Consider the following 26,099-nt stretch of genomic DNA (forward strand, 5'->3'; position numbering starts at 1 on the left):
GTTACGCACTAAAGCTTTAAATATACCAAGTTATTTCTAACTACTGAGTTGGACTTAGTGGTTGACTGACCTACATCAAGGACGGAAATTCCCTTGCCAAATTTGTGCCAATTTATATGACCTTGAGCTTCAGTAAATTAATATGCAGCAAAATACAAGGCTCTTAAATATGGGAGCATGCGCACAAGAACAAATTAATGTGTTTTGACTTCAGTTACACATTGGTTATTGGATGTCCAAGTTGAATTAATATGTATTTAGCGTATTTCACTGCTTTACTTTGGAAATTCACCATGTACCATCTGAAACTGGTTAAATATTTGTTCTACTTTTTAGTTAACGGCATCATGCTTACTAGCTTTTTGTTCTGTGACGATTTTAGTGTTATTAATGTCATTGTTTTTTCCATGTTTCATTTCCCTCTTGACTAGCTTTTATGCAGTTTATGCAAGGTAGCATCCAAACAAATAAAATTAAGATCTGAGTTGTTCCCAACATATCTTTTCATTTAAAGATGACACAACCCTTTGGATTTGGAGTTAAAATGCTGAAATGCCATCTCCATTACTTTACTAATTGTATATTGTACAATTACTTCAAACAAAGTAGTCAGAATTATTTTAATTACCTTTAAAAGATGATGCAGCTTAACCCCTTCAAAAACACACATTAAAAAAACACAAGTCACAAAACGCATAAATCATACAAGAGATGACTTTAAAAGTCAAGTGTTGGACACCAAAACAGACATTAAACTAATCAATATATACAGTTACTGTAGCATTTACAAAGAACCAGGTTAGTAATGCAGTACATCATTGTCCATTGACATAATACAAACACTGTAGCCTACTGTGATTAAATCATGTTAGTATTAAAAATGTACATGGCAAATAAGTGGCTCATTAAGGTGTGTGGCCACTGGCACTGGCAGTACCTTCAAACTCCCCATGTAAAATGCATAATAACGCTAAAGAAGCATAAAACAAACATATTTAAACCCGATTTAATATGGAGGATAAACAGTCTTATAACATAGTGCAATCAGGAAAAGTAAGAAGGCTCAATAAATATCTATTTCAGAATTTTTTGATATGACAAAAAATTAGGCATTATGAGCTTACTGAAAATACTGATATTCCAAATCATTGTACTGTTTTTTTACATGCTAAAATATGGGTTCTTATCATGTTTAATTAAAAGTATGTGTAGTTTCTCAAATGACAGAAGACACATTTATCCCAGTGTCAGGGTGGGCTATAATTAGCTGTTATGGTGGGGTTAAGTCTCATGGACCACCTGAACTTGAATTTTCTTCCCTATTTCTGTCTACAGAGCAAATATTGTATAAAAAGTCACAATGGAGACATGAAAACATTCATTTCTGCAAATGAAGTACTCTAAACACTCAATTGAACTTGAATGAATATATCAGTTACAAAACACTGTGAAACTGACTGTTATAGTCAACGTATCACTGTACAACAAAATGGTATCTGACAGATGTCCCATGCATTGAATAATGATGACGCTGTCAGTCAGTATAGAATAAACATGTACTTGGAGAGATACATGGATGCCCATGCATTGCTTTGTGTAAAGCTAAAAATGATGCATACAGTTACACAAAAACATGATGCATGCATCTACAAATATTGAATTGTTTAAAAAGTGTTGAATTTACAGTGTTATAAAACATTGTTGCAAAATGAAGTCTACCACAGAATTGAATTTGAAGTTTGGTTTGTGTTGGATTTTCATAAACAAGTTGATCTGCTACACTTGTGGTTCACATACATGTCAGTGTAATCTAAACTCTGCATTAAGTAGACCAAGCTGTATGTACAAAGTGCCTTAGGTTTCACCACTTTGGTTTATGTTTTTTAAATAAAATACAAAAACTGTTCAATGAAGTCAACCCTATAAATGAATACTTTTCAACAGTTTTACTCAAGTGTCTTTGATCAGTTATCTTCAAGGCATCCACAGATTTTCTTTCTTGGTTTTTATCTCAGAGGTTTGGCAGGGCCAGTCAAGGACTTTTACATTCTTCATCTGAAGCCCTTCCAGTTATAAGTTGGGCGTAAGTTTCTATTTGTTGTCCTGTTGTAACATTACTGCCCTAATCTAAGATTGCTGGCACTTTGAATCAAGTTCTGAGTCAGTGCTTGTCTGTATTTGGTGCCATGCACTCTTCTCATGTCCCTAGGAGACTCCCAGTTCCTGCTGCTACAACCCGCCGCACACAGCACGATGCTGTCAACATCATGTTCTCTATCAGGGATAGTGCTATGTGTAGTTTTATCATAATATTTTGCTTAAAGCTTGTAATTTATCACATGCCTGTGCCTTTATATATTTTTATAGTCAATGCAAAAACTATCTAAAGGGGATTTTGATACTTTTTGAAGGGACTATATGTAAACATACATAGTTTAGCATGCACAGAGGGGCATGGTGTGATAAAGTTTCATTATGAATAATAAGTTGCCAATAGTTTTGTAGCTGTGCTTCAGAGAAATAAATCTTCCTAAAAAACTATCAGTCAATGTTTCTCCAATTTCAACTGCTTTAACAAATTTGCCCTCTACATATTCATAAGTTAGTGTTTTTAAATGAGTATCATTAAGAAAACAGATCTACACATTTGCTGCCAATGTGAGGAGAAGGGTTTTAAGTGCAGAAAGACAATAAGCATGCAGTGTGTTCTAGAGCTGTCTGCATGGTGCTGCATTGGCTCAGTCAAACAAGGGCAATGTACCAATTACAGTTTACAGTATAACTCATAAGTTGTTTCTTTCATGTAGTTAAAATGTTACACCATGCTGTATTTGATAAGAATTGTATTACTGATTATGTATAGTATTTGATTTCAGAAGTAGTAAAGAGTGGATAGTGATGACCAGGTTGATGTCTGTTGTTGTATGTCTGCTGCCAGACAAAACACCTGTCCTACGACTTGATATGACCTGTTATCTCGTCCACTGTGCTTTCCAAAGACACACGTCTTTGACTTTATTGTGAATCTTCAATAATTATGATTTTAAGTGAATACTGGATGAACGCAGTTTTTTTGTCTGCCAGATAAAAACAAATATACTACCACTGCTTTCAGTTACTCTCCAAACCACTTCAGTTGAATGTAAGTAAATACAGCTGCGAGGTGGCAAGGTTGGTCCAGTGGTAGAGCAGGCGCGCATGTACTTCAAGCACTTGAGAGGCAGGTGAGCCCATAGGTGGTAGTAAGTGATGTAATCAATCATTACATATTTGGATTTCCATAACAGTAAGTAGTACTCTACTTGACTAATTTCACTATTTAGTTTATATTTAGACGTCAAATGTCCACACATTAGACCTTGTGGGTAAAGGGATTCTTTGCAGATTTTAATAAAGCTCTGTGTCATCTTTGTGTGGGCAGTGTTTAGATGATTGGCTTTAGGCTTTCCTCCATGGCACCAGTATATATTTTAGGTTCACTGTACACAAAGTATGATGTAGCACATCAAATTTGTGTTTTACAACTTGAATACTTGACTACTATATCTACAGTGATTGTCGCAGCAATGGATCTTGCCCATCTGTTAGAAAGTTAGTTTGTCTACATTTTGTCATGATTGTGTTTGTTCTGCTTCTTGTTTTTATTTTGGTAGTCTATTTTTTCTCCCATGTCATATCTGTCAGCACACAGACTAAATACACAGGGTCACAAGGGACAGGTGACACTAGGGATGAGGAACAGGTGAAACAAATCAGGTTGAGGCAGGCAATCACAAAAGGCGGGAAAACACAAGACAGGATGTTAAACAAGACATGACTAGGGAGAAAAAACAGACTACCAAAATAAAACAGGAAACAGAACAAACACAATTATGACACCTTTCTGATTTTAAGGCACGTAAGCACTTAAATGCCTCCCAAGTTATATTTATCACTCTTAAAAAGTAAGAACTTTTATAGGTGCACCTGAAGGCAGCACTCAGAAAAACAGTTTTTGGTAAAAAAGTATTTGTTTATTTCTGTGATCCAATTCTCATCTGCTCTTTGGGCCATATCTTGGTTTTGTTTTTTTAGTATTTATTTTCCTTGTCAAGTGTATGCATAATCAAGGTCACATGCAAAACCTAATCATGACTTAATGCATATGTAAAGTAGTGTCTGTGCTTTGGCTGAAAACACAAACTCTCCACTCAGAAATAGCAGAGCTTGTCAACAGGTGATGCCTTGCAGCACTTTAGCAGTTCTGAACAATCTCCATTATGGCTAAAAGGATCAAAAGAACTCAAAAAACAAAATAATTGTTACAGGTCAGACTGAATATGTGGAGAAAGAGTACCTTCATTAAAGTTTACGGAGGCAGCAACGATGAGTCACTTGTTGATAAATAAAAAAATTGTCTACTCATGAAACAAAATTGGTTTAGCCAAACCTGACAGCATCTTTGGTACATGTACTGAGATTATTTCTCCGATCATCTCTGGAAAGCTGACCTTTGTGTGGAGCGACTGAGCCTGGACAAAAAGGTCAAATGTAAACTGATGGAGCTTCTTTACTGTCTGAAACAGAAGAAGTACAAATTAATGTCATTGTTTGAATACAATAAACTACAAGCTGTGTTGTGATAATAACTCAGGAAACATGATTTATGAAAATATATATTACACACAGCTAGTGTAAGAATTAGAAGATGGGAGAATCATAGTAACATAATCTTGGTGTTTCTGTACGGAGCCCTGGAGGTGACATGGAAGGGGAAAGAAAATAAACAAGTAATAAAAACCATGTACTGGGAACTGATGCTTTTGCGTGATCTTGACTCTTGACTTTGTTTTACAAGAATTATTTGCAAGATCTTTACTTTGACACTGAGGAAAATGAATTAATTAATTCAAATGAAAAAACATGTACTGGGACAGACACTTTTCCAAGATCTTGAGATCTCGAGTTTGAAAGTTGAGATCTCGACTTTCATAGAGGAAAAAAAAACAAAACTAAAGTTTAGTGTTCGTCCCCAGACTACATTTTTTTCGTCTTCTTTTTTTTGTCCATGAAAGTTGAGATCTCGAGTTTAGAGTTTGTCCCTAGTACATGTTTTTTTTTTCCTCCATGTCACCTTTGGGGCTCTGTATTTCTACCCTTAAGTACAGTTTTTAGATTTTAAGGTCAGATTCGGCTTGATATTGAGCTTGAATGCTGCTTTTTCTGTGTGCTATTAAAAAAACACAGCATCCCCTGTGATTTAATTGCATGCATTGCCAAGAAATTCTTTAAGTAAATTTGTAGAATTCTTCTTTTAGTGTTTTTTCTTGCTTGTCTAACTCAGTCAAATGCATCCACATGTTCAAATGTCTTCAGCTTTCACAAACTCCATGCCTCCATAAACTCCATAAGGAAGTGTACCTGTGACATTGTCTTAAAATCATTAGAAACAGTGTATCTCACCATCTGGAGAGAGTCCAAGAGTCGGGTGAGCTTGTAGAACCTCTGAGGACAATTGGCCGCCATACGATGGTTAATGAGGCGATCGAGTTCGTTGATGTAAGTGTGACGCAATTCATCGAAGCACTCCTGACTTTTGAGACCCTCGACGGGAACTGATGACATCAGAAAAAAAATGTTTTGACTACCCGCATTTCCACTTATGGAATGAAGTAAAACAATTTGTTCTGACATTTTGAAGCTCAGCACACAGGACAATACTTACTAATGCTGAAGAGGAGCAAGGCCTTCATGCAGAGGAACTCTTCCTGAGTAATCTGCAGCAGCAGGAACTCCTGTGAAAGATGTCTCATCCGTATGCAGTGCTCATACATGGAGGAAATGTGCATCCGATGTCTGCAGATGTAAAAAGGTCAGGACCAGAAATGATGGAAATGTTCAAATCACAATAGGGCAAGGAATAAATTACTTTACACCTTGGGCATTTATTCTGTAATGAATAGCTGCTGAAGAGGAAAGAATGTCAGAGGTTAGATCCATATCTATTAATGGTGTAATGGGGACATTGGCAGTGAATTATTATTATAACAATACTAATGCCTGCTATGTGATCTTTGACATTTGCAGTGCGATGTTTAGAATATTTCCTTTACATCACACTAATCTCTTCCTTTATAATTGGCTATAAAGTTCAGTAAAATGTTTAAGTCATTTCTAATGTAATATTATAAGAGGTGATTGGATATTTCATGTTCATCATGCCTGAAAAATCTTTAGTTATTTTAACAAGCATGGGAGAAGACGAGTGGGAGAACAGGCGCCGGGATCAAAGTTTGCCATCTCTATCCAGTCTGATGAAACAGTTCTGTCTTTAATGAATTATGAAAACGATTAAAGAGAAAGTTTGTATTGTATTCTTATGCTGCAAAGATAGAAATGAAATAGAGCTGAATAGAGTGGAATGTTCCCCATTTCTCCGAAAACAAATACAGTTTCACATATGTGGTCGTATAAGTGAATAAAGTACAAAGTCCAGTGTACTTTCCAATTGTTGCAACATTTCTGTAAACCAGAGAAATGTATGCCTGATGTGATTGTGGTGGTTTTTTTTAAGGTGAGGTTTATAAGTACACCAGCACTTTAAGTTCAATGAAAAGACCCAACAATCTTTCAATCACTCCTTAATTTGGTCTTCAATTATGATGACTGTGTCGGGTTTTTTGCCCCTCTTAAAGGATAGACTCGGCTTGGCAGGAGACGGGAAGCAGCTAATTTAAAAGATGACAAGGAGCACTACAGTCCATTAACATTTTATGCTCAAATTTCTTTCAAATAGCTTAAATTATCTACCTTTCAAAATTATCCACAAGCCCTAATTCATAGCTCAAAATCTGAACTACTGATCCACCACACCTTAAAAAGCAGCCGAATAAATTGACTTCTATCCTGATATGAAACTTTTTCTTCGTTAGTTTCCAGGAGGAAGGTTTTGACTCAGGCAAAGGTTATGGAAAATCAAAGGAAAACTACATTTTCCCTTTAATTATAACTATAGTTATTGAAACATTCGACTTGAATCTTTTTGGGCTTCGGTGATGTTTCCTACCTGCTCTAAACCCAGTGCTCACAAAGATGTATTTTCTTTCAGCTTCTTTCAAAAGAAAAACACCTGTTGTTACATCACTGAATTAAGTGTGGCCAGAAGTGTGAGCCAAGGAAAGTTTGCATGGTGGTGGTGGAGCATTGGATATTACACATGCCTTTGCTGTGGGAGATCTGGGTTTGAATCACACTGCGGTACATCAACCAATGTGTCCCTGAGCAAGACACTTAACTCCTACAGTAGCTGCTCCAGGGCGTGTGGCCCTTGACACATATAGCAATTGTAAGTTGCTTTGAATTAAAGCATCAGCTAAATGACATGTAATGTAATATGTTAAAAGCAGTTTTCTAATCCAGTCAGTCAGTGTACACTTTTTAAAATTTACATAAGACTTACAATAGTATAAGCTTTATTGTCCAGCCGAGGCTGGAAAATTCACTTTGGTTTCTCCCAAGAAAGTACGAATGCAAAACATGTCTTCAAGATAAAACAGATAAATAAATAACAAAATATCTAAATTTTACCGTGGGTGTAGTTTGTTTACCACATTTATTGCATTTGGGATAAAAGAAACCTTGTTGGAATAAAAGAATCCCAATCAACATAATGTGTTCCGCTAGTCAGTCCGGTGCAGCATTCAGCAACACAGGCACAGCCAACAACTGAGAGAGCTGCTTCATGGAGAGCCGGCCAAATCGTTAAAGGGGAATTTCACTGAATTCACACTCACCTCATCACAGAGTATTATTCATTCAGCCTGTGGCTATGAAGGGAGCTTTCCAAAGTCTGACAAAATGCCATTGTGATGTTATCAGTGTTTTCAAGGGTTTGGGGACTACATTTGTCTCGCAGCAAACCTGATTTAAAAACTGGTGGTAGGTAGGAGTTTGAAAGATGTCCATTTACTATGGACAAAAAGGGTTTAACTGAAGACACTATTTAGTTGACTTAGTTGAAATGTAGGATTCAGTTTTTTGGCTACTTGAGGTTAAAGCTATAGTGGGAGGTTTCTGTCTCTCCCATGAAGAATTCTAAGTTATGACAACAGCACTGTTGTTGCAACCACATGACACAAGCCTTCTACCCCGCCCCTTCTCCACGCAGCTGCTAGTAGAAAATGCATTAAACTATAGCTGTTACTGATTGCTGCAGGAATCAACCTAAATCTGGTCAGTGTGCTCGCTCCATGATGTTGTATTAAATAATGATGCTACCTGACTGGATTGGACTGACACATTTGTTGAAAGCTTTGCTGCTATTTTGCATTATGATAATGATGTTACATTCAAGGAGCGTAAAAACTGCAAAAAGGTCAACAACACAAAACACTAATGGACCTCCCTCATTTATTCAGTAAAACAGTTTAGACGGTAAAGTTTAGTGGACCGTACATTTCTATGCTGTAACATGGGCTTTTGTAATCCACTTATGAATAGTGCCATCAATGTGAGATACAATTAACTATTCAAGCCATTAGTTCATTCTGAAATTTCCTGACACTTGACACATGGTTAATTTGAACAACTACCCTTTTAAAGCTTCATTTATTTAGTGAAAGTTTGCAGTGCCACACTCAGTCACGCACACAGTTACACAATCTGAACTGGGAACCGCCTTTCAAATGAGCAGTTTAGGTTTGGTTGCCATTTAATTCCCTGCCCAGATTTCTCCTGACAGTTAAAGAAGCAGCCAGCAACATTCCAGTTAGGCTTTTAGTTATATTCATAAATAGAAATTCTTATTTCTGGGTTTCCTGCCCAGCAAATTCCACAGAGATCCTACAATATATTGTTACTGAAGCTTGCATTAAAAAAAAATATATAGCAGGTGGTAAAATAAACTAAAGAGATACATTTTCTCTAAATGTGACAGACCAATCCACCTGTTCTATCGTTGAAGACTTGCATCTGGAAAATTACATCTATCATGAAGGATTTTGCACAATTGGACCCATTACAACTAAATTTGATATGCAGCATGGACATGATAACACGGGTTTGGCTTTTCAAAATCTGGTCATAATCATAGACCTATTATTGTACTCAATACATATATCATGATAATAAAAGCTTGCTACAAGCAGTATTTATCAGCACCAAACTTCTAAAAGACATATGTATTTATTACTTTATATAGTTTTTTAAAAATATAATCTGTAATACATTCTTTGTACTGTATATCATCAGTTTACATGAAATACTCATTGATTTATAAATAAACTTACATTTTCTACTTCCCCAAATCTACGAGAGTAAACATGTGACAGAACTAAACAAGACTATTCCTCACTAACACTGCTAACCACTGTTGTCTGTCATGTGTAATCTTCAAAACTGAAACACCAGTGTGCATGGGCAGGAACACAAATGAGAGCATTATTGTGAGAGAAAGAGATGAAAGAGGGAAAAAACGGATGTCTGTATTATGTACGACATCCCCAGCTTAATCACTGGGGATCGCCTCTAAATATACAAGGAGGAGCACAGCACATTGGTCACCCCCTGATGAAATCATTTTGGAGAACATGATTAAATTCAAGAGTTGTACTTACTCATTGAACACTAGATCTGGGGCGAAGTAAAGCATCCTGCCCTTGACGTTCTTATAGGACCTCCATCCCAGGGCAAACACCATCACCCCCATCCATGAGTGTTGAATAACGGTCATTTGGTCGTCCATATGGAGATTTCTAAAACCTACAGACAACCATCTTCATTAAACACAACACTATATCTCATATGTTGTATTAACAGAACCATAAAACTGTGTACAGTAACAGTACATTTACATTAAAGCATTGGTTCCTAAACTGGGGAGAGCAGGGATGGGGGGCCGACCACATTATGCCTCATTGACATCCCTTCTCGAAAAAACAGCTGATTGCTCCCCCCCTCTTTATTTCTCACACACACACACACACACACGCACACACACACACACACACACACACACACAGCTGATCTGAACTTTAATTCAAAGTGTCCCCTCTATTGGGATGTGCAAAACATGTTTACGATGTCAAAGCAAGTGTGAAATAAAAAAAGTTTAATATATACTGTATGGCCTACATATCTCACTCTTCTTCTTTTTAAATAACATTTTGAAATATAATTGGTCAGACTGCAAATCTAAAGGAAAGCTGTAAAATTGAAGACTAAACAGCACTATAAGGAAGTTAGAAATGAAGTAATAGAAAGGAACGAATTATGAAAATGCAACAAAATAATATCAGATGACTTGGATGTCACAGTGAGCACTGTTGGATCAACAGCCTATAAATGGAACAGGCACTGCCTAGGAAAACTTAGCGTCCAAATAAGAAGGAGACTTGTGAGGGAAGTCATTAACAATCCAACATTCATTTTGAAGGAGCTACAGTGTTCAGTGACTGAGAGTTAAGTGTAGGTGCAACACTAAACCATCACTATCAGTTTGCATAAAGCTGGCCTGTATGGAGGTTGGCTAGAAAGTTATAGAAAGAAATTGAAAAAAAGAAATTGAAAAAAAGGAAAAAACCTTTTTAAAGAATGTCTGGAGTAGGGCTGCACGATTATGGCCAATTAAAATGATAATCACAATTATTTTGATCAATATTGTGATCACGATTGTTCTCACGATTATTTGTTGATTTTAACCAAAACAAATTGTATTGTCACATAGGCACAGAGAGACGGCTGACTCACTATGAACGGGTCCAGCACGGGTTGAACGGGGGATACACACGTCGTGTGTATGAAAATGTCTGTATTGTCACTGCACTGCATTTTTATGAACTATGATATTCTGGCCATGGTTCACATCTCTGGCCCAGGTCCAGCAGCTCCGTCTCACACGCTGTTACTTTACCAACTGAAGTTAGTTGCATTCAATAACTTCTTCTGTGTTCTTCGCCGTGGCCGCTGCAATAGCAGGGTTACCCGCGGAAACAATGGTACAAATACAGGTTTGCCCCTCATATTTAACAAAGCTGTGTTAATAAAAAAATTAAAACTGTAGACAAATGTCAGAAGTGTGGACCGGCACTGTGTGGCGGGGCCGCGTGGAGAGTAAGAGCAAAGGAGAGATCCAACAAAGGCACAGCTTTACAGAAGAAATGGGTCGTGTAATGCAAAATTAAACCATATCAACATGACAACATTGCAGCGGATGCGGTGCGTCCTAGAGGAAAAATATTACTCGCGCCCTAGAGCCTGTGAGCTAACAGAAGCTAACAGAAGCTAACTAGCACCGCCACCAACTAGCACTGCTGTTGTCTGAATAACACAGACAGGACAAGATGTTGCGATCACTACGGAGCGGTAGATGCGCTATGCAAAAAAAAAAAAAAACGGAGCGTGGAAATGAGGCGTTTAAAAAAATCGCTCGATTACGCAAATTTGATCGTGGGAAGTCAAAATCGTGATCGTGATTAAGATTTGATTAATTGTGGAGCCCTAGTCTGGAGTTAGGCAGATACTACAAGGGGCCCTGCTTCAGTCCGCTAAAAAACTTAAGTTTGGGAGAAAGTACTCCGTTCAGTAGAAAGAAAAAGGCTAAAGCAACACAGCAGTGGTTAAACAACAAAAAAGGTTAATGTTCTGCAATGGTCCACATCTTAAACTGATCGAGAATCTTTGGCACTTATAATATCTAATGATTTGTAACTTGTATCACTGTGGATGCATGGGGGTTTACACTGTATTTTGATCAGTTGGAGTGAACTTTGGAAGGGATGTTTGGGCTAATCTTTGGTTTGCCCCCTAGCAAAAACTATATGTTATCTAACATGTGACCTAAACGTAGCCTATATAAAGAGTGTGTTCATTTGGTTACCACTCTCCAAGCTTCTGCAGAGCTGAAATTGACGCCAAATCTTTGATATAATAAACTTTATAATCAGGAAACAGTGTCAAGGCGGTTTTCTTTCAACACATCATCCAGCACTGTTGTTCAGACACCACACACTCTTTGAAAATTGCTGTCCACACGCGTCATCCAACTAACCTGAACAACCTGGAGCAAATCTGCCAGGAAAAATGAGAAGAAATCCCTCGCAAGCAAAGCTGTGCAAAGCTGGTAGAGACCTACCCCCAAAGGCTTAAAGCTGCTTTTGCAGCAAAAGGGGGCTCAGGCAAGTTTTTAAGTCAGTGCCTTTATACTTGTATTTAGTTATTTATTTTATTATCTACACTTATTTTATTGGGAATTGCTAGGTCTCTATTCAACAGGACAGCTGGAGACATGAAAGGGAAGAGAGAGAGAGAGAGAGAGAGAGAGAGAGAGAGAGAGAGAGAGAGAGAGAGAAGGAATGACATGCAGCAAAGGGCCGCTGGTCAGAGCCGAACCCGGGCGCGCTGCGCTGAGGAGCAATCCCCTACACATGGGCACCCGCTCCACTAACTGAGCTATCCGGGCCCTATTGCATACACTTTTTGGAACAGTTTTTATTGCCTTCTATCTTTTTTGTTTGTTTTATTTTTGTATTCTATTGGTTAATCAATTAACTTGTATCATTGCTATTTCCTATTTGCATTAGTCTTGCTTTCTTATCCCCTGTGGTGTATACTTTTGCCTGGTTGTGCCGCAATATTCTCAAAAACATTTTCAGATGTTGAAATCCTCAACTAGTGTCCTACCTGGCAATCCTTTTGCCCATTTGACCACTTTGACCAGTTGTCTCTCTCCCAGCTCGTTGAGGCTTGTGAGCAGGCTGGCAGCTGAGTCTGGTTGGCCGTAGTCGTGCCCTGCATTCACCACCTCAGGTTCAATGGACTCCAGGATGTTGAGGAAGACCAGCTGGGAGTTGAAGTTCAGGCCTGATTTTGGAGAGAAATTCTGGATGACATCTGAAGGGTCCTGAAGAGGATGATCCTCTTCAGGGTTTTTCTGTTGGCCAATCTTCTTCAGTTTACGTGCTACAATCAAAAGCAAGAAATTTAGAATCAGTTAATGTATTATTATTTTGTATACTATTTTGTCACACAACCAGTTAACAAGCAAGCCCAGTCTTCAATCTCCAATCCAATAGCCTTGCATGGAACTTGCAAATCATTCTAAACAGCATATCTGATTGATTTTGAATCCAGCTGTCCTTGCTCTAAAGACTTGTCTCTGGAGCCATGGTGCATATTCTCCTTTTGATTTAAAAATCTTCCTATTACAGTCAAATGTGGTGTGCACAATGACTAGCCAATGCTCCAGCGATGATACCACAGGGTTTCCCTTTCAAAACATTTTTACAATCATAGATACTAGTACAAATACTGTATTTGTCAGCACTCAGGTCTGTGTATATTAGGTAATATCAATTTTACCCAACAATACTCAGACTGATCTCCTAATACTGTCAAAGATATTGAATCATATTCCATTTGAAAGAAAACAGATGAGCCTCATCTGATGGAAAGGCCTGTGGTCATGATGAATAAGACCCCGCTGGGGATGTAGATGTATAAATGATGTTTTTTGTTTTTTTTATGGTGTACATTTTTTTTCCCGTACGCACGCCAAAGCATATACGGATTAAGAGACAACAAAAAATACTGTGTTTAAAAAAAAAAATTCCTGCTCTGTCTCGGGCAATGACGAAGCTGCAATTTTGTTTCCCACAAATGCTGAAACTATTGAGGCAGCTGCTCCATATGACAACCTGCACTTACAAACTAAATTGGAGCCAGCCAGGTCTTTGATTTGAGAATAGACTGCCTTGTACCGTAAGTAGTGATACAACCAGAAAAAAAGTAATTATATTCTGTTAAACAGCTGCCAAACACAGTTGGTTCTTTAACTATCAGGATTAAGCCCACCAACCATTCACTGCACTCAATATCTGACTTTTTTATTTCCACAAGTTATAGAGACTGTTAAGCTTCAGCTCAGCCTGTAATTTCAGAATGACAGCTGTGCTGGAGAGTGAGTGACAGTCAAACATAAATGGTGACTATGTGCTTATTGCAGTGAAGAACATTTCTGTTGTTCCAAATCAATCTGTCTTTGCTTTAAGAGGTTAAAAAAGAATGTTAGATAATCAATATCTCAGAATGAGGCAACAATTTTTTACTCAATTTTATCAATTTTGACTGAACATAAAAAGTAACGGTTAATTGTAATGTGATTGCCTCTTGCAACTTCTGTGTAGAGAATGTCTCATTAAAACGGCAGCCCGGCTTTTCCACTTCAGTCGGATAAATATTGAATTGCCAGTTATAGCTACGACTTAAGTCAAAAGCATCAGGGTTGAAAGACAATTGTAGATTATAAAAGAAAATAATTGGCAAGTCTCACATTTTCATGTCTGATCCTATGACAAACATTTCCAATAAAAATGGTTAATTAAAAATTCCCCCAGGATTATCAAATGTGACACAGGCAGGCATCTTATCTTTGCAGAGTACCGTGTAAATAGGTTGGGTTGAGCTAACCTTAAAATCCAAGGGCTTGAGTTGAAGCCAATAGAAACAGGAGGTTGACATCCAATGTTTGGATTTAAGCACAGCCTTTGTTTCCCCTCACAGATTACATTGAGAGGAAAAATGAATTAGTGGAGATGTGGTCAACTAACTGCATAAAGAGTCAGTACACGTTGGCTGACCAGCACGGAGCTGTGGCATCAGAATCATAGATTTTTTCCAGCTAAAACTGACCTCCAGTGAATAAGCTGCAGACGTATCCATTTCAAGCCCATTTTCACTCAAATTGCACATGTAAAATTTATTGCACATTTTCTCCTCAATATACTCACATTTTTGTTCCTGTTCCCTCTATGTCATTACCCGTCTCATCCCCATTATAATCACCATCTTTATCCTAACTATCTTTTTAGGTTGCCAGGTGTGACTTGATTGCAGAAAAAACACGAAGGTCAGTTTCACACTTTTTTCTGCCTCTTGAAATGCCTTTTTGCAATGTGTGCCTTTACAGATCCCACTTTACTCTCACTTTGGTGTCCAGGTTGTAGATGTCATTACATCGTTAGCTCAACAATGTAAGTTGTGTTTCTGGAAGGGAATGAGGGAGCTATGTGTCAGAGAGTCTGACTCTAAGAAGAGAGAGAAGTGAGAGGTCTGATAAAAAAAAACTTCCATAAAGTCTTGTGTCACTTTCTTCTTCATAAACTATTTCCTTCTTCTTCTTCATATCATGACCAGTGGGCAATTTCTTCTGTATTTGTATCAGTACAGAAAATCTGTGTTTATTTAGCTATATGGTTTGTGAGAGGTTGTAGTTCTGTAGTGTCCTTGGGTTTCATGAAATGTGTGAAAACCACGTTGCAAAACTACATTGGTTGCTACAACAATCTCTTAATGCTTTGGCTTGTGACACAGTAACAGTGATGCCCGGTTGAGCTCACTATACATCGAAAATAGGTTAAGTTACTGCATGCAACACTTGAAATGCAACAATGCATCTGTAACTTATTCTTTCATTGTAAACAAATGATTTTCTGTATGAGCAAAATATTCATCAAGACCGTATGCCCTCCCGGTAACGCTGACTCAGTGATATACAGTAGGCAATAAAGCTCTGCACAGCAGGTGCGGTGAAAACAATACGGCTTTTGTCCAAAGCGAACTGAAAGTCACATATATCCACTTTAAAGTAAACATGCAAATAAACACAAATATAAAACATTAGGCATATGTATCCCTATTAAAGAAATCATTTATTTATATAAAAATCCAATCTGGATGTATGGCACTGAACACTTCCTCAATGCCAAGAGGCCATTAGTGTGTAATGTAGATAAACACAAACACTGAATTAACCATACAAAACTAAAACTAAGATAACATAAATGCACACGCAAAATATTAACTGAGTATTACAAAAACACACTATATTATATATTTCTCTTCTATTCCATCTTTGATGGGGGTTGCACATGCACAGTACCTACTGTAGGTAAGGACTAATAGCCAGTCAGAAGCAGGGCGTAGGGCGGGCCCTGACAAGATTGCTAGTGTGATCCAAAACAAACCCGCTTCAGCCTTTAACCAAGGCTTCGGCTCAGCGATACACATTCAAACCCAAGTCTGATCCCGAAACGCTGGCAGAACAACCAAACACAGCTTTGCAACCTAGACTGGACCAAGACCTTTCAGAGTGTTACGTTATTTAAATGTTAACAAAGTAGTCTTTCATACGTAACGTTTTAATTCCGCACTGTCTCCTGGACATGGCGATACAACTATCTGAACTCTTCGGGCCTCTGGTCTAACTCGCTTGGTTTGAGGGCGTGCCCAACTAGCAGCTAGGCGAGCAATAACGTCTGTTACAAAGTGAAGCAAGTGTTGTGCTTTTGTCACGGAAGTAAAGGCTGGACTACAAAAGAGCTGTTTGGAGCAGTTTGTTAACAGTGTTGTCCCTTTTGGGTGGACTTCTTCACTTTGTAAACCTAAAAAATGGACAGAAAAATTACATATAACACAATAAAGGAAAGGGAAAAAGCATCCTTAACATCCTGTATCTCTAATAGGATCTGTGCACTGCATACTTAAACTTATTTTTGCAAACAATATATGTGATTTAGTAATGAGTATAGTTTGTACAAGAACTTGTAGTGACCACTAAAAAGTTTAATATTCACTTCAAACTTAATATGTCATAGGCCAGAATATTGACTTGAAACCATAAATTGTAGTTTTGTCTGAGAATGCAAAATCACTTGTTACATTACTCCAGTGACTTAAGAAATGCCAGAGCCATTATCTCTGAGAAATGGTTATAGGGCTATGTTCAGCTTAACACCAAACAGAACGATTAACTAGGAACAACATTTTACATGTTAACATTTTACACTAACATCACACTAAATGATTGTAAATAGCCTGTTATTCCACCGAAGCCGAAACGATTATTCTTTTAATTAATTTCCTTAATTGACAGCAAATGAATTGGCATTATTTTGATGGTTAATTGTTTCCGTTATTTATGAAGAAATTATATCGCAGATTGTCTGGGTCCGGCTTCTCAAGTGTAAGGATTTGCAGCTGTTTTCTGTTTTCTATTATTGTAAATTCCTTCTCTTTAAGTTATGAGCAATTTGAATTGATTAATCAAGAAAATAATCATTAATTAATCAACATTCCAAATAATGCTTTACAGCCCTGGCCTGTAATACACAATTATTAGCTTGTTATCATCGTCATGTCCGTTTCCCTTATTGCTTTGCAATATTTTTTCTAATATTGCAGTAAACTTTAACTATATGGTATATTGTATTATATTACCAATACTTTCTCAATAAAGGTCTGATAGCATCCCCCTAATATTACCACTGAGATGAGACACACAATGCTGCCCCTGAGCTGCGTGGAGTGAGAGTTCAGTGACTCACAAGCATCTTAGTATTGAGTCAATACTCTTTTGCACTTAAAGCAGGTAAAAGTTTCTTCAAGAATGACTAACTGGGTAGATAAAAAATGAAATAGAATAAGGGATATATTTAAACTGACGCCTGATGCCAGGACAGTCCTACTTCGCTGCATTCTCCTTTTTCCATTAAGAAGTTGGAGGAGAGTGCCAGCTTGTGTAAATCATTAACTAACTTTCCCTTGCTGGTGGTGAAACAGAAGCTGGAGAATGAGACAGCTATCATGGTTTGGCAACAGTAGCCTTCCTGCTCAGCTTCTACTTGTGGATAAAATTAATAACTCTGCAACATTGCTTATCTTTAGACCCAAACTACGAGGTGTGAAATAAATAACAGAATGATACAACACAAGGTTTATAATTTAATTTATATGACTTCAAGTTAATTTTTGAGATTTTCCAACAAAACAAAAAAAGAAATCCAATAAGTCAAACTAGTAACCACAGTTTCTTTCAGTATTTATCACTCAGATATTTTCCTTTAAGTATTTTGAGTAAAAGCCCTCTGGTATAATGAGACCAAATGTCTAATTTTTCTGCCTCCACTTCTACAAATGATTGTCATTTTCCTATGAAATTCTGCCAGTGAATTACATATCCAGGATGAGAACATAAGTAAAAGGAGGCTCTTTTTAACCACAGCTAGAAAAGGTGTGCTTTTATACTTACAATCGCAGCATTAGATCCCATTTTCCCTCCATGGGTTTGTCAGTGACTGGTGGCAAAATTACCAGCATGTCTGCTGCTTTAATTCACATGTCTCATGTCAGCTTTGTGCTTCCTGCACAATTTTCACCGTTAACAGAATGAGAAAATGGAAGAGAGTGAAAATTGAACACAGGACCAAAATTAGTCCGCTACATGTCAATCTTTACAGCCTTATATGACGAACAGGTCTGGTTGACAGTAAGGAGAAGTGAATGGGATAGGTCTAAATTGCATGGCAGCTCAGTCAGGGGCTTGATTATCAGTAACATCCCCTATTGTGATGATGCTGCAATTGAGGAGAGTCAGCTAAGATGTGCAGTGCAGAGAGACTAAAGTACTTGGTCTTGGGGAAACCATGAATAGTTTCACTTTTATGGCTTCACTTTCTCTGTAGTGTGCTTTGTTCATACTGTATGTAGTGCATAGTGTTTATTATAGTCCATACTGCACCCATTCTATCTAATGTGAAATGCAACTGGTGATAGCAGCTAATACTAACATCAGTAACACCATAACAAACCGCAGCAAAAAATTTAAAAACAATAATGTTTTAAAAAAAAAAGCAGATTTTAGTATTTTAATCCATCCTACCTCCGAGAGTCATTCCAGCTTCGAAACACTTCTTCAACCGACAAGACGGACAGTTCTTTCTTCTTAGCTTATCAATGGTGCAGTCGTTTTTGCTCGCACACAGGTATTTCTGTTTGCCTACTTGGACACAGAAACCAGAGGTTACTTGTAGACAAACATCTGTTGAATGATTTAAATTATTAAACACTGGATGTACAGTACATAATCTGTAAATGTGATTCCGGCTGAGAGAAAAGGCAACAGGTTTAGCTGTTGAGTGCAAGCATCAATGTAGAACAACTCAAGTGACCCCCTTTAACTTCTACCTTCTGCAGCTCTTTTGAAGAAAACCTTGCAGCTGCCACAGGTGAGCGCACCGTAATGGCAGCCAGATGCCTCGTCTGAACAGATCAGGCACATTCTCTGCGGTGGAAAGAAGAACTCCATGGGAAACATGTGCTCTCTGCCAACCTCGAACCTGCAGTTGAACATGAAACAGGACTTCTATAAACCATGAAGGGCTACAGTAAAACACACTTGTTGATGATTAATAAAAAAAAAATAATAATAATAATAAAACGTTACTGATCCTCTGTTGATGACTGACATTTGATTGTTGTTTACTGGTATTATTTATGTATAATATAATTATCATTATATATTTTCATTAGAGGCAATTGTTGAAGTTCCCCACTGGGTCGCTTTACAGTATTTCCCTACCCCCGCCAAGAAAGTTAACAGGATTACGGAAAAACTACCAGCCCGATTTTCATGGAACTTAGTGGTAAGGTGTAGCATGGGCCAGGTAGAAGATCAGAATCCCAGGGCAGAAACACATATTACATTTCACTACAATTCGCTAACAATGCGAGATGACGATAAAGCCTTGGCCAAGGTCCGTGGTCTCAGAGTTCCCTTCTTGTTATTCATTGTTTAGGTATTTCACTTGTCTGTATTTTGGTTTTATTATCTTGTGAAACTAATACATCCTATTTTAGTATAAATAAAGCCTAAACATATTTACCACAGTAAGTCCAAACAGTAATTGCCTTTTACTTGTTAAATACTGTGCAAACTGTAACCCCAGAGCAGTTACTGTTCCCTCCCCATAACCGTGCTATGGCCTCTCAAGTGTGCGATTTAAGGAGGACGGGATGAAACATGTGTGGGAAAGATTTCAGCGCCATCCACACAGCCAAGATGGGGGGGGGGGGGTTGGAGCTTCAGCCTTGAACACAGAGAGATTGGAAAAGCTTCAGACATAACGTAGCCTCGGTGACGTGCAACTAAGATATCAAGGTTCGCTGTAAAAGAGACAAGGGTGGAGCTGAACTGTGTCCTGGCTGGTTTTGGGTCACATTAAGGGAATTAGAAGACAAATGGGGACACTGGTGTTACATGGAAATGATTTTTACTGTATGTTCTAAATATATAGATAAATAGGGGTTAGAAGTTTCTTGAATACTGATTATTCTTTATAAATGATCAGATTTATATAGACTAATATTGTAGATTGGCTTTAATATTTATATTAGATTTTATTATCAAATTCATGTGTAGCCACACCCTTGGAATGTATATATTTAAAGAATAGAAATTATTGTATAACAAATATAAAGACATACGATGCTCAAGAGAAAATTAAATTATGTGCAGAAACACATATTCACTGACCCATGCAGATAAATGTTTTCTATTACATTATACTGGTGCCAAACCATTTTGTGTGAAACATCTCAAAAATGTCTTTAAATACCTAAATGGTCATTTCACATTTTAATGGTTTTCAACTGTAAATGTCAGTGAAATCGAATTGAAGCCATTGCTCATGAACAATGCTATTTGATTAATGCAGCAGAGTAGTAGGATTATTATTACCTCTGTGGGTTATATTGTCTGTATATAATATCAATAGTTTTCTATAATAAACTTTAAAATGGAAAACTTTTTCTAAGTGTTTTAGATTGTAGAACCAGGGTTGCAGGACTGTTATTAAATAAAATCTGTCAATAAAAATAAAAATAGAACAAAACAACAATTGAATAGGATAAAATCCACAACAGTATTAGATAAAAAGCTACTTTCATGATTTTTATTCAGATAAATGTCAAAGAGCTGTTCGAAATACCTGCTTTCTTGCACAGATTTGCTTCAGCTTGTTTCATTTTATTTGTTTGCCTCTGTATTATTTGCTAAAACTAAAAGACATTAATGAAGATTTTGAAGACGAAGCAAGCTTGTGCGCTTGGAAACTGTGTATCAGAGTTTATCCTTGGGCCACCATCTGTTATTACTCATTTGAGAAGTAACGGCATGCAGTTGCTTCTTAGTCAGAGGGCCGGGTGATCAATCATATACTGCAAATGCACCAATATTATCACTAGCTAGCAAGCTTTCTTTAATGAATTCCTGTACTCTGCATTCCTCTCTGTGAAATTTGAGCTCACTGTTGAGCTTATGTGCTCTGCTCCCAGTCCAAACTAGATATAATTCACTTCACTCCACAAACTGTTGAGTCCAAATCCGAGGCATACAAGGTCCACTTCTCACTTTGCTCTATGTTAAATGCTTACATTCTGGTTGGTTAAAGATGGATTAATTACTGTCTGTGTCTGACAATTACAATTAGAAAAATTGTGACCAATGTGGCCACACTGTCATATGGAGTCCCAGTATTCAAACCAAACTACACATAACTGCCATGCTATGTACGCTCAACCAGCTGTGCCTGAATGCAATGGTTAAGAAGAATTCAGATCTTTCACTTACAGTACAAGTTGAAGCAGCAAACACTCCACTTCAAGTGAAGGTCCTGTATTCAAAACCTTACTCAAGCAACAGTATTATCAGCAAAATGAACTTGAAACTTGAATATATGATGTTTTTGAATTAACATTACTGCTGCATTAATGCGTTTGTTGCATTTTACTGCTCTAAATGTTTGTGGTTGTGCTCATTTTAACTCCTTTATGTTTTGTTGGGCAGTTTCATCTACAGCAATGCAGCCTATTAAAAAAAATCCTCACATGTGCAACACATTCTCATACCTAAACAACCTTATAGGTCGATGATTTTATCAATTTGTAATTTAGCACTTTTGTAATCTTAACGACTACTCAAATCGCTTTTACATAGTACAGGAACCATTCACCGTTCACACACTGGTGGCCGATGCTGCCGTACAAGGGGCAGCCTGCTCATCACATAAACACTCACACACATTCACACACCGATGGCGCAGCATTTGGTGTCTTGCCGAAGGACACTTCGACAAGGGACTGCAGGATCAGGGATTAAACCGCCAACCTTCCCATTAGTAGGCCACCGCTGTAATACCCGAGCTGCCCCAATTTCCCTGATTTCAATCCAGTAAACGTGCCTCTTGAAACAAGCCGCAGGACTTGAGGTATTAAGCAAGAGGAGACCTGTACCTCTCGGAGCTCCCGTGTCTTTAAGCTTCTGCAATGGTGACATCCTGCTCGCCATGTCTGAACTGAATAAGTCATAATCTGAGACAGAGGTCTGGTTCGGGACATCTGTCAATGATCAATCGTCTCTCTCTCGTTCCCAGTGCAAATCCTATTTTCCCTATTGCAATCCAAATATTCAATAAAGGCAAATGACCATAAAAATATAAGTAGAATGCCCATTTTGCCATTACGCAAAGCAGGTTTAGGGCTTTATGTCTTATTGATTGAAAACAGAAAAACTTAGATCACATTGTTTCTTTGTGTCCTCACATTAAGTACACCACTGAATACTGTTTCATCTATATTCCTTGCTTAGATGTTTCTTATTTAGTAACAGAAACAACCCATGTGGTTGTTTGGTTTGGAGGAGGATGGCACTTTTGTGCTCAAATAGCCACCAATGGTGTCATCTTTCTCAAATGAGGCAATCAAACAGAAGCAAATCTATGCAAGGAATCATGTGTTTCAAGCAGTTCCTTTATATTTATCTGGTCAACAATCATCAATGATTCACCAGCCCAGTGAAATTACAGACTGTTGGAGAAAAGCATGACGCCTTGGTCTGGGGTACACATGGTACATCGTGACCGTCAGTCAACATGTCCACTCTGTGGCCTTTGTATTCCTGGAGGCAACACTCACATTTGGACGACCGTGCAAATAATTTAGAACATTACGACACTAACAAAGCATGTGAAAAGCTTCGGACACATGTGTAAAATTGCATGCGTCTGAAGTTGTCACCGATTTTTTTTCCACTTCCAAACCTATTGGAAACAAAAAACTATTTTCTGTAATTCTTTGTGTATTCTGTAAAGTCAAATCTCACTTATTTATGACAATAATCCAACAATTCAGTGAGAATATTCTCCTACATGAAACCTCAATTTATGCTTGCAAGCAAAGTCGTATATCAGCAGACGAAAAACACATTTCAGTGGTACGCATATTTTCACTGGATGCATTGTGAAATAGTTGTATTAAAGAATAAAATTACACTTTCTTCATCCATGTTCAAATGGATGTTATGTATTGAGCAGGTGCTGCAGACCCTGAAAACAATGTTTCTTTATGTTACACGAAAAAGCATGCAAGGACGAAATAATAATAAATTGCTTTTCATGTTTAACAAATCTTACAGATAGCATTACTTTATCCATTTTATTTACACTGTTAGCTTTCACAAGGCCATACTTTATAATGGGGAATTACTCAAAATAAAAGAACATGTAAGTTGAAAATTTACTTTAACAAGGGCTCTTTCCACTCTTATATAATCAGACGGAACTTTGTTTTAAATATTTCAGATCGTTAAAATGTCAAGGATGTGAACCAGAAAAATATATTCCTACATATGTTTCAAAATGCAGTCCAACTTCAGTTTGATGAGCTTAATTTTGCAAAGCATTTATTAAAAGCAGCCTAGTAATGTCGTCAAATACACTTTTGTCAATGCTGTAGAAGATTTAGTTTGGTCTGTTCAGTTTAACATTTGGTTTTTAACTAAATAAAAATAAATAAGTGTAGAATAAATGTACGTGAAAAAAATACCTTCCAGAAATTTTTTTAAAATACCTTTTTTAAGGCAAGGCAACTTTTTCTTAAAGCAGAATGAGAGTCTAAATCTATCCAGATCTATGATGACATTTAGGTTATATTATGAGAAAGTGTTGCATTTTGTTGCCATTAAACTGTTAATCTACACTAAAAAAAAACACATCTAATTTATGTGGGAGTTCTTCAGATGCCAGACTCTTAACATTCATGTCTGGGTCAGGAGAAGTTAAACTGCGGTCAAGGTGGAGATGGGTAGCACGACATAAGGGTCAGCGTGTAAATGTGTTCTAGAAGTTAGAACAAACTCATCCTCTGCTCTCTAAACATTAGGTTATTTCAGCTTCTTTATCACATAGGCCTACTACACTGCTCTTCTTATTATTAGTATTCTTTTTATTATTGTTGCTGACCTGGTGTCATTGCAGGCGCCATCTAGCCATTCGCCAACTTCAGTCTTCACGTAGTTGGGGTTGGGATAAGGCGGCCTCAGCATCCCGCCAGGGTACCACTGCTCAGGGCGCATGACGCTCCTCTCGTATGGATTACATATGAACGCGCTGTTGGCACCTGTGCTCTGCGCATCCATGCATTGCCTCGAGCCCCAACACTGAGTGTTGTACTTCTCATTAAAGGTGTAATTACTGCTCCACAATGCCCCTGCAGATTCACCGGCGTCCTCACATTCCACTTTGACGTTGTATTGTTCTGGCTGATAACCGCCGAACTTGTTCTCCATGGCTTCCCCAAAGTCTAGCGCTTCATCGGGGGATTTGTAAACCCGGCACGGTCGCTCTGTGGCCGTCTGACCGAAGTGGGCCAAGTTGCCCGGCGCTGATGTGGCATAAGAACAAGAGGCGGCACGCGCTCTCTCCACATGATCGATCTCTTCTGAATTCGTGTCATCAGCCTCGCACACTAGTGTAAAGTTCTGCTCATCCACAGATGTCCGAGTGGAGGTAAGGTGTTGAAGACGCGCATTAGTCTCTGGACTTTTAAACATTTCCACCAGTTGCTTCTGGTCGTGCAGAGAGCGCTCGGGGCACGTGTACTCGGTGACAGCACCCTGAGGTCCGGGACACTTCAGAGGCACGGCTCCGACTCCGAACAAATAGTCTCCTCGCATATGGTCGTTTGCGGCACGCGGGACCAGAGCAGCGTCCATTTCGTTCAGTCCCAGCGACACGGACACAGCTTTGCACAGCTCCCTGGCTGTCTCCGAGATAGTGGCGCAGGCAGAAAAAGAGCGACTGTCGTCCACACGGCACTCAGCGTTTAACAACTCCTCATAAGGGGCACCAGCTGTCTGGCAGCAGGGTTTTTCCATGTCACAGGCTAGTGGACTAATGTGTCCGGAGTTGTAAAGGTGTGCGTCCATACTGTCGGGTTCTATCAGCCCACCGACACTTTTTTCTCTTGAGTTTTTAGTAAAATAGACCCGACTTTCTTCAGCTTGTAGCGCCATGCTGGGAGCGCTCACAACGTCGCCTGTCTTTCTGTTCTCCCCACATAGCCAAATTCTGCTCCGAGATAACTGTCGGTTAGTTTGGCTCATTTCCCAGAAAGTGTTTACTCGGCCAAGAGACCGAACTTTGCACGACAAAGGTCTCTTCCACCCCCACGTTGGGTAAAAACTGTTTTGGTAAAGGTCCTATGGGAGCTACAGCAGTCCCTAACTCCTCCTTAACTGAGATCCTCAGAATCAGAGCGATTGGCTCAAGTTAGGTTTGATGGGAAGGGAATCAGGTGAGGACTTTATATCCTATCCGTCAGACGCGAGCACTTTCTCCCGCTGAAACAAAAGCAGAGCGTTGAATAATTTTACATTTTTTTTCAAGTTGAATTTTACGTTTGTAGCTATGTTTCATGTAAAGCAAACGCATCATGTAAGCCTAGTATCCCACATGTTTATGGACTCCTCGAGCCTATATCCCATTCAGATACTCTACTCTTCAGTCCTTTCTGTTTTCTCCCTAAGTAAAGAATGATTGTAGCTATATCACTTTACAGAGTATTTTTTCACAGTGCCCCACAGTGTGCATGATGCTATAGACCAGTGGTCACTTATTCAGACAATACAGATGTTACACCTGCTAACATCTGCTAAGGTCTGTCATCACCAGAACAGTCAGACTCCAGAAGGCCTATAATCAGCGAAAAAGAGAAATACCATTTTTTATTTGAGTTGGATTAATCAATATGAGTTGGGATTTCATTTTAAACAGTACTTTCAGTAATGTAGCCTACTGTAGCCTAACATATTTTCTATCTGACATGGATCAGAGATGTTTAAAGCGCTGACACACCAACCCGATTACCAGCCGTCGGACAGTCTGGCAAGGAGTCTCGAGTCTGTTCTCGAGTCTGTTGAGTGTGTTCCATCTTTGTAACTGACTTTTGGCGAT

At 38.3% G+C, this 26,099-nt stretch overlaps 1 protein-coding gene across 2 annotated transcripts; it reads right to left on the bottom strand.

Moving 5' to 3' along the window:
• Positions 1–3,989: 3,989 nt before the first annotated feature.
• Positions 3,990–25,479, bottom strand: LOC117955151 (androgen receptor-like). Of its 2 annotated transcripts, none has more exons than XM_034889392.1 (8): positions 24,108–25,479; positions 18,997–19,148; positions 18,692–18,808; positions 12,658–12,936; positions 9,594–9,738; positions 5,705–5,835; positions 5,443–5,594; positions 3,990–4,556 (listed from the first exon to the last, which is right to left on the bottom strand). In XM_034889392.1, exons 1-8 carry the CDS (start codon positions 25,247–25,249, stop codon positions 4,398–4,400), a joined length of 2,277 nt encoding a protein of 758 aa, XP_034745283.1. In that variant the 5' UTR covers positions 25,250–25,479; the 3' UTR covers positions 3,990–4,397. The 2 variants fall into 2 exon arrangements, with proteins under 2 accessions (XP_034745283.1, XP_034745282.1); XM_034889391.1 differs by having other exon boundaries at positions 18,692–18,811.
• Positions 25,480–26,099: the final 620 nt, after the last annotated feature.

The sequence above is a fragment of the Etheostoma cragini genome, chromosome 13 (assembly GCF_013103735.1).
Source record: "Etheostoma cragini isolate CJK2018 chromosome 13, CSU_Ecrag_1.0, whole genome shotgun sequence".
Lineage (NCBI taxonomy): Eukaryota > Metazoa > Chordata > Actinopteri > Perciformes > Percidae > Etheostoma > Etheostoma cragini.